This window comes from Carassius auratus, chromosome 35 (assembly GCF_003368295.1).
Source record: "Carassius auratus strain Wakin chromosome 35, ASM336829v1, whole genome shotgun sequence".
In the NCBI taxonomy this organism is placed as follows: domain Eukaryota; kingdom Metazoa; phylum Chordata; class Actinopteri; order Cypriniformes; family Cyprinidae; genus Carassius; species Carassius auratus.
Window position 1 is genome coordinate 11,530,729 of NC_039277.1, and position 9,156 is coordinate 11,539,884.

Consider the following 9,156-nt stretch of genomic DNA (forward strand, 5'->3'; position numbering starts at 1 on the left):
AGTCCATTTTAAATGAGCCTTGGCCCAGAGAAAATGCCTGCGCTTCTGAATCATGTTTAGATGTGGGTTGTTTTTTGTCCTATCGAGTTTTAACCGGCAACGGCGAATGGCACAGTGTATTGTGTTCACCGACAATGTTTTCTGGAAGTATTCCTGAGCCCATGTTGTGATTTCCATTACAGTAGCATTCCTGTATGTGATGCAGTGCCGTCTAAGGGCCCGAAGATCACGGGCATCCAGTATGGTTTTCCGGCCTTGACCCTTACACACAGAGATTGTTCCAGATTCTCTGAATCTTTGGATGATATTATGCTCTGTATATGATGATAACTTCAAACTCTTTGCAATTTTTCTCTGAGAAACTCCTTTCTGATATTGCTCCACTAATTGGTGATCCTCTGCCTATCTTGACTTCTGAGAGATGCTGCCACTCTGAGAGGCTCTTTTCATACCAAATCATGTTGCCAATATACCTAATAAGTTACAGATTGGTCCTCCATCTGTTCCTTATGTACATTTAACTTTTCCGGCCTCTTATTGCTACCTGTCCCAACCTTTTTGGAATGTGTAGCTCTCATGAAATCCAAAATGAGCCAATATTTGGCATGACATTTCAAAATGTCTCACATTCAACATTTGATATGTTATCTATATTCTATTGTGAATAAAATATAAGTTTACGATTTATAAATTATTCCATTCCTTTTTTACTCACAATTTGTACAGTGTCCCAACCTTTTTGGAATCGGGTTTGTATTTTCAGCAGCCAATCATTCTAACATTCTGATTTGGTTCTCAACAAACAATTATTATTTTTGTTGAAAGCAATTGTGCACATTAATATTTTGTGGAAACTGTGATACATTCACTGATGTGCAGTGAAATAATATGAAAACCCATTATCAAATTGGCTGTAGTGCATTGCTGATTGGGTAAATGAGGTTAGTCTGCCCTCTAGGGGTTATCAAGAGCTACTGCTGACTGATTTTCAGTATTTACAAACTCAATTAACCTCAAAAAGTTTAATTTTACCATGCAAATCAAATTGTTTTGGAGAAAAATATCAAATGAAACTGAGTTTATGCATTAAAGATAAAAGATACTCATTTTAACACCAATTCAAACTCCTTTAGCTCTTTTAAGAGATATTTAAATACATATGTAAGATAGACCTTGTGGACTTTTAATGAGAAATATTCACAAAGGCAACACTGTATAAGACCACAAAACAGCTTACTTTATACAGCTTATTTTTCCATTCTGAGTTCCACTGCTGGTGAAATGACGACACGCAACTCTGAAAGTTTATAGGAGGGAAACGATTTTTAATCAAAAAACAAAATGTCATATACAGCACAATTACTAAAAGAGCAGTTAGGTTATGTCTGTTCTGCACTCATATTTTACATAAGCACAGTTCTAGAATCTTCTAGAATCCATTTTGTAAACTCTGCTAGTACCTTAGAGTGATTTCTAAATTATTTCAAAATCATATACTTAGAGTTCATACATAACACTGTACATACATAATATTAATATAGAAATATGGTTATCTAATGCCATTTTAAGCAGCACTTTATTTGCACAATGATAAATGTAAAGAAAGTTGGGAAACAACAAATTATTTGTTGCTTCTTTGTTTTGAAAGAATACACAGTGCTAATTTTGTAAAATCATATACGTGAAGTCAGTAAACACAGTGTGGCACACAAAGCTATGAGTATTCTGCAAAGAGACAGCTGAGACATCAATTACACATAGCTTTAGCCCTCTGTGACAGGCCTTGCCACCTTTTACTAGTTTGACACCAAAAGCAAGGGTTCCTGACATGGTATGTAAAAAAAATTAAAAATAAAAAAAGCAATTTTCTCAAACAATATCCAGAATCTAGTGTGTGATCAGTATCTCACAATCTTTCATCAAACACATCACAGATCTTAGTTAATGTTCATTGACGGACACACAGACCATTTTCTACTTAAGTGAATGGAAGTACTAACAGAAGACCAATATTATGAAATTGCAGTCTCACAGAAGGGACATGATACATCCTGTTTTTTTGGACGGATAAACACCCCCACGGTCCTAACACGACAAAGAAATAATCATGACAATGAGAGCCATTAACAAGGCAGCGGTAATGAGCCTGCAATCTCAAAATGGGTGTGCAGTTACTTCAAGGATATTCATCCCTGTTAATACTTTTCATACTGAATACACACTTTATCAGTATTTTCTAACATGTATGTTATGGTCAAAGATTTCTGACATAGGGCTATTGGATAGTGACTGGTTAGATATGTGACGTACTATGAAAGTTGATCTCCAGTGTTGGTAAAAATGAGAACTAAAATAAGACATAAATGCCACCTGAATTATGCCACCGAACATTAAACATTAAAACAACCAATGATAACATAGTAACGCTTCAAAATTAGGTTGTTCAATAGTTAATCCTTTAACATTTATAAGTCTTGATTAATGTTAATTTTTACATAAAAATAGTACATTTTTACTTTAAAGTTTTTTTTAACATTAGTTTGTTTTATTAGCCAACACGAACTAACAGATAAGCAGTTGAATCATAATTAATTTATAGATAAACATTAACTAAGATTAGCATTTTGAACTTTATAAAGAAGTGTTACCCAGCAACGTCAAACATTTCGGTTTCCCATACCAAAACATCAACAGAAAAACACTGAATTAAAAGTAATTAAAATTATAATGTATAATTTTATACACTTTTATAAACACTGCAATTAGGTTGTTCATATAATTTTATATCATTATATCTGCACAATCTGACAGATAAAATCAGGTGTGTTTCAGTTTAGCTGAAGCAGAAATGCGTACGTAATTTTGCGCTGATATGGAGTTATGGGTCCCTCCGGAGACACTGAAATCACATCGGCAAAAACCCTGAAGTGCTTAGAATTTATAGTCTGGAATGGCAACAAAAGCAAAAAGGCATGTATTGGTAAATAAAAAAAGATCACTAAAAATATGAATTAGTTCAACACCATTTCATTAAAAACAAAAATGCAATACTGTATGCAATGTATAGGTTATGAAAGAAAAAAAAAATCTACAATAGCAAAACATTCGATACAGAATTAATTTGAAAAAGGCTGTGAATGGAATATGGAAATTGGAATGGGTCGATTAAATTCAGGGTGGCTGGTAAAAAGTAAACAATCTCCGAGGAACCCCCAAGAAGAATTTGTAAATATCGCATTGAGGTTTCTGTAATCAGTATTTTTACTTTTCATATTCATCCCTTTTAAAAAACAACTTAAGAACTTGTTGATCATAAACTGGTATGTTTAGGAATGTGAAATATCACGTTTACGTTGCCATCTATTTTGGGAGCACGCATCTTTAAATCCATACACACGCTCTAACAAACATGAGATGATGAGAAGACATAGTTAGGTTTAGTCGTCCTCCTCTTTAGCTTGAGAGAGTGCTTTCTCTGAGCTCGCCGAGCCCTCGAAGCGCTGGGAGGCGATGGCAGCTTGATGGGACATGCTCTTTCTCACAATGTCTCCCTTTCTCCATAACGTAATCTCCTACAAATCAATAAAAGTGTCAATTCATTCATAAAATAGATCATGTTTTAGGCATTTAACGGTTAAAATATCCCTCCTGCTACACAAACAAAAAAGAATGAATCATTAAAATCAAAGTGGTCAAAAATGGAAGTAGTTCTTAATTAAAATTAAAGTGCCTTTGTTTTGACATATACTTTGCTATTTTTTTATTTATTAAATTAGTAAAAAAGTCAAGACCAACCTGTTGTTTGAAGTAACGTCTCTCTTCTTCATCAATGAGTACAAGATTCAGGTAATAACGAACAGAGAATTTTTTATTGATGTCCCTCATAGTGGGCGTCATCTCGTACCCAGCCAGAAAAAGACGGATGGGGATGGATTCACCTGAAGCCAGTACAGTTCAAGTTAAAAATCAGTACACTTCATTTCATCATTGAAACCAGAGTGAATCAGTTTCACATGAATCCATCAGAAACGTAATCCTTATAAAAGGAGCTGTTAAGAATAGTTTCATACCTCGTACAGGCGCTCCATCCATTATCTCGTATTTTGCAATGGTGTCATTTTCATGGTACACATTCGGCCCGGTCCCTGTTGTCTCCCGTTTAATAATATCAATCTCCATGTGTTTGATCTTAATTCGCACCAACAGGAAATAGATCTTCCCCACAATCACATCTTTCAGGTGATACCTGCCATTTTGGTGAAAAAAAATACACGCAGGATATCAGTGGATGAAAAAAAATGCATTTTATTAACTGGTTTTAGTTAAAACCATAAACTCCCATCCTCTGGCTGTCTTGGCTTACTTGGACTTGTTGTACTCAAACTCAATGTGCAGACAGTCCTCAATTCCCACCTCCATCTTGATGGAGGAGTTGAGTTCTGGATATGTGCTGAGTGTGTGCACTACAATTTCCAACTCTTTGCAGATGTCATTGAGTCTCCTGCTGATGGTCGCCCGCAGGAAATAGCTGTAGGACAAATAAGAGTTTAAAATAAAACCATCTAAACCAACTTCATAGAGAGTTAACTATCAACTAGGTGCATAATATATTGTTGTAGCTCATATAAACAATATTTCCAGAGCTACACAACGGGAACATACCGTAGTTTTACATTCTGGCCTGTGTAGGACTCGTACGGTTTCTCCACGTGTGTGAACTCAAAATCAAAGGTCTGAGATTGAGCCATTTCTCCAGGCCGAGCTAAATCCTTAACCAGAGAGACAAACTCATGATGGTTACCTCTGTCGAAGTACAGCTCTAAGACAAAAAGCCACAGGAGAGAAAAAAGAAGTTACTAGAAGCACAAAGTTTGACATTGTTTCTTAATAAAATGTTAATATTATGTTTGTGTATTCTGTTTCCAAGTGAGAACAATCCGTTAAGGCTTTGTGTTTGTTAGGTTTGCCAGGTATGAAACAACACAGTGTTATGCAGTAAACTATGCCTTTAATATACACTAAATAAGGTTGTATAAATATCTTGATAAATTAAATAGGCATCAGGTGAAAAAAGACATTTTCTTTCCATAGAAGTTTCTGCACATTTCTTTAAAATGCAATAATGGTATATGCAACTTTAAATACATAGAACAGGGGAACACAGGCATCTTTTATGGAACTTGTTCATTACTGAAAATAAAAACAGGATTCATAGCTTGTGACGAGCATCTAGGGGTGTGGTTCCTATTAAACCGCGTTTTTTACTAGAGATGGGAGTCGACTCATTTCGGAGATTCTGTTCTTTTGAACAATTCGTTTCAAAGAACGGGATAAAAGAACTTAATATGGTTATTTCATATGTTGCACATAGTACTATTTATTATTTATTTTCCTCCATTTAACTGTTCCACTTCAGTTTGTTGCAGCCACGATCATGCTAACATCGCGACATTTGTTTACAATATAAATATAATTAGCATTTACATTAAAAACAATAACATTTTATTTACCTTTCTTAACTTAAAAAGTCCAGGTTCTTTTTGGTTAATAAACCATGTCCAGTACAGGTTTTACAATTTGTAAAATTTCTGCTTTTTAAAAATCAACTTATTTTTCGTCTCATCATCAGTTCTAGACTAGCGAGGAAAAAATGTCCGAACAGGGCGGTTCTCGGATCAACAGGTCGATCAGTTGTTGGCTGAATTAGGAAAGCATACTTGTGGATTGCCTTTTTTGTCATATAAATATACGCTCCGAGCGATTTCTGAACGATTCATTGCTAATTGTGAAGGAATCATTAGACAGGCTTTGTGAATCGGATCGCTCGGCTCACTGAAAACATCCAACTCGAAAAAACGATTCGTTCACGAATCAAAAATGTGTCATATGTCACGAGACTAACGTAAGGTGTTTGTAATTTGACACCTCAACATATTAACATGTTATAACTTTAGTCTGGACCCCCCTTAATTAAACCTTATTTACGAAACAAATTTGCCCGCGACACCTCCAAACACAAATGTTAAATGTTGAATTGTCACATGACAGCACATACGTTGCATCGCTCGTTTAAACGTTGTACTTACCGATTTGCCCGATAAATTCTATTTTGATTCCTTGATGCTCGAGCCTCTTGCCTGGGTTCTTTAGGGTTACGTTGACTTTCCCAGAGACTGTCTCCCCATCGTAAAACAGGAAGTATTTATCCTTTTTCCCGTCCTCTGTTTTGTGCTCGACTTTTTTTCTCGTCTCGGCATCATTTAGAACTATGTCAATTTCAGCAGTTTGTCCGAAACTGAAGAAGCTCATCCCGACACCTTGTGCTGGACTGGAATCCTTTTGTATTCTAACACCTGGACCAATTCCACATCAATACAATCCCGTCCTGTTCACAAGCGAGCTGCTTTGTCTTCTGCAATGCATGTACGTTTATAATAGGCTGTTTCAAATAGTTTTGAGCTTATTCTTCATATGGCTACTGTATTAAGACATGCAGATGATTTTTCTTTTCCAGCAATGTACAAACAGGCACAAGCTTCAGAAATGAATTTACTACCGGGATAGTCCACGTAAATATTTTATTTTTCAAAATAAAAGTCTTAAATAGACCAGAACTCAAATGTAACAGACTGAATTTAATTTACCAATAGTCAAATGTACATTAGAGTAGTTGTATTTAGGAGTTTTAAATATTTTAATTTTTAATCATTTGATGCACACAAAATGTTATCCAGGGGTGCACAGGTGCGCATACGCGACCAAAATAAAAATGCGATTTGTAAATTATATCCAGACCGTTCATTGTGTACCAACATTGTTGACAGCTGTTAATGCATCTTTTTAGATCGACTAACTGTGATACTGTATAATATTTCCACTCAAAGCGAAAGCATAAATCTGGGATATGCTCTGCTGGTCTTAGAACAAAACTCATAACTGATATTTCATTCCCTCTGCAGCAGGCGCAACCCGCCAAAATAAAAGCGTGCTGATTTTAGGTTTGCAAATAATGAAAATACATAAAATAAATAAAGAGTTAATATTAGCATCGTATTTTCAAAGGAAGTATAAAATAAGTGTATTTTTATTTTATACGCAATTGATTTAGTTTGAAATATAATAGTATTATTACACTGATTATTTTGTTTATTATTTGATTATATTTTGCTTATTATTTTATTAAAATACAAAATAAATAAATGCAATAGGCCCTCATACTTTAATCTCTGTTAATAGTTATTTTATTTGTATAGTTATATTTAATGAACCAAACTGTGCAGTGTGAGTTACAACCCAATTCTCCTGGTGCTCTCATAAGAACCAGACCGAAAAAGATTATGTGCATCCCATGTGCATTTGTCATATTGGATGCGGTTTCTGCAGGTCTTCAAAAGTCTTTCCCACGTTCTCAAATTAAGGGCTTAAAGTAAAGCCATTAAGTCTTCATCAGTTCATTAAGGCATTAAATGTTGCATGCACTAAAAAGTTCTTAAAATGTCTAAACAATTACCTTCAGACAACCTGCAGAGAGCCCTAGTTTGTTGAAGTGTCATATTAAAAATAAATAAAAAAGTTATTTTCTATAAGTTAAACATCTTTGAAAATGCTGACAACACTGTCTTCGTTTAAAAAAAAAAAAAAAAAAAAAAAAAAAAAGATGTAATGATGCACCCTGTTTTTATACAGTCTATGGATGCACCCTGGTCTATGTAGTTAATGTCTCCCTCTAGTGACCACAGCTAGTGACAGCACAGCTCTGCATGAACACCTGTTCCTAACATTCATATCATTGCCACATGCATGTTTTGTTGAAAATGTGATTGTAAAGCTACAATTTGTGGTGAAATTCTTTCATGGCAGTCATAATCCTCTGGAATTCCTGTTTAACTGAAAGTATAAGGCATATTAACATTTATTTATAACAAACTAATGGGCTACTTATTTTAACATATATTTTAATTAGAAGCAAACAATCCAACACTGACTAGTATCTTTTTCGATTTTATTAACTAGATATTAATAATGTTCACACAAAGAAAGAAGTGTGGTTTCAGTAACCACAGTTAGTGTTGAAACAGCCATGTCAGGGATATGCTGTGTGTATCTAAGCAAAAGCAAAAGCACTTTATTTGGCCTTCAGAAAGTAGATGCCTCTAGGAATCTTCAAGGTTACTACCAACAGAACAGCAAAGAATTTAATGGACGACTGTTTTGTGAACCTAGGAGAGGAGATAATTCAGACTTTGCTACGACAATCTGGCGCTTCTGAATCAGCTACTGTGAGTATGTTTTGTTATTAGTTTAAGTATTTGCTATTTAATGTTCAAATGTGGAGTTTTGCGTGTCGTGTGTGTGTGTGTGTGTGTGTGTGTGTGTGCATGCACACGTGAGAGAGAGAGAGAGGGATTGGGTCACATAGTGGCGTCAGCTCTCTAAACCGTCCATGGCTTGTGTACAACAATCATATACGAGCTTCATCACTGTGTCTATCACGTGACTCTGTTCCCCTTTCAGGCTTGAACTAATGGTAAAACTAAGGACATTATTAATTGTCTTTACATTTATTTTGAAAGATGAAGCTTGCGATTATGGAAAGGGGTGATACATTTCCAATGAGTGCTTGCCGTGTTCCGCCAATCACAATGCACTGGGTCAGTTGGCAAATCAGAGCAGACTTCTCTTGTCGGAAGGAGGGACTTTGTAGAAAACAGTCTGTTTGAGAGAGGCGGGGCATAGAGGACCTATACAATAATGTACAGTATTTCAAAAAGAATGTGTTTTTTGTTTTTTTTTTTACAAAAAAAGCATGTAAACATATTATATTACACCAAATACACATAATAATGATCTTTAAAAAAAAGCATCATATGACCCCTTTAACTATTCATTTCTTAAAGCTGCATTTGGTAAGTTTTGCCTCTTTGTTGCCCTCTCTTTTTGAAAACCTGCAATTGTAGCTATTTGCGTAGTTATCTACCTTGCGTGGGTTGTTCACCAGCACAGATCCAGCGCAGATGAATCTAATGTGTGGCTGTCAGTCACTGCACTGGGGTGGATACTGTATGCACAGATCCTATGTCGTGGAAGGATGAACCAAACAACAGTTTTTACTGGAGAATGTCATCTGAACAAGTAAGTAACAACTGTCACTTGTTC

At 35.3% G+C, this 9,156-nt stretch overlaps 1 protein-coding gene across 1 annotated transcript; it reads right to left on the reverse strand.

The window, feature by feature from the left end:
• Positions 1-1,304: 1,304 nt before the first annotated feature.
• LOC113054392 (vacuolar protein sorting-associated protein 26B-like) lies at positions 1,305-6,572 on the reverse strand. The gene is made up of 6 exons (XM_026219921.1): positions 6,087-6,572; positions 4,663-4,819; positions 4,364-4,528; positions 4,071-4,246; positions 3,796-3,938; positions 1,305-3,572 (listed from the first exon to the last, which is right to left on the reverse strand). The coding sequence occupies exons 1-6, from the start codon at positions 6,307-6,309 to the stop codon at positions 3,438-3,440; spliced, it is 999 nt and encodes a 332-aa protein (XP_026075706.1). The 5' UTR covers positions 6,310-6,572; the 3' UTR covers positions 1,305-3,437.
• Positions 6,573-9,156: the final 2,584 nt, after the last annotated feature.

Excerpts from the sequence above, each read along its gene's own strand:
- LOC113054392 (XM_026219921.1), bottom strand. The coding sequence starts at position 6,309 with ATGAGCTTCTTCAGTTTCGGACAAACTGCTGAAATTGACATAGTTCTA. Across the intron at positions 4,820-6,086 it reads AGAATTTATCGGGCAAATCG|AGCTGTACTTCGACAGAGGT; the intron begins GTAAGTACAACG and ends TTTTTGTCTTAG. Across the intron at positions 3,573-3,795 it reads GACGTTACTTCAAACAACAG|GAGATTACGTTATGGAGAAA; the intron begins GTTGGTCTTGAC and ends ATTGATTTGTAG.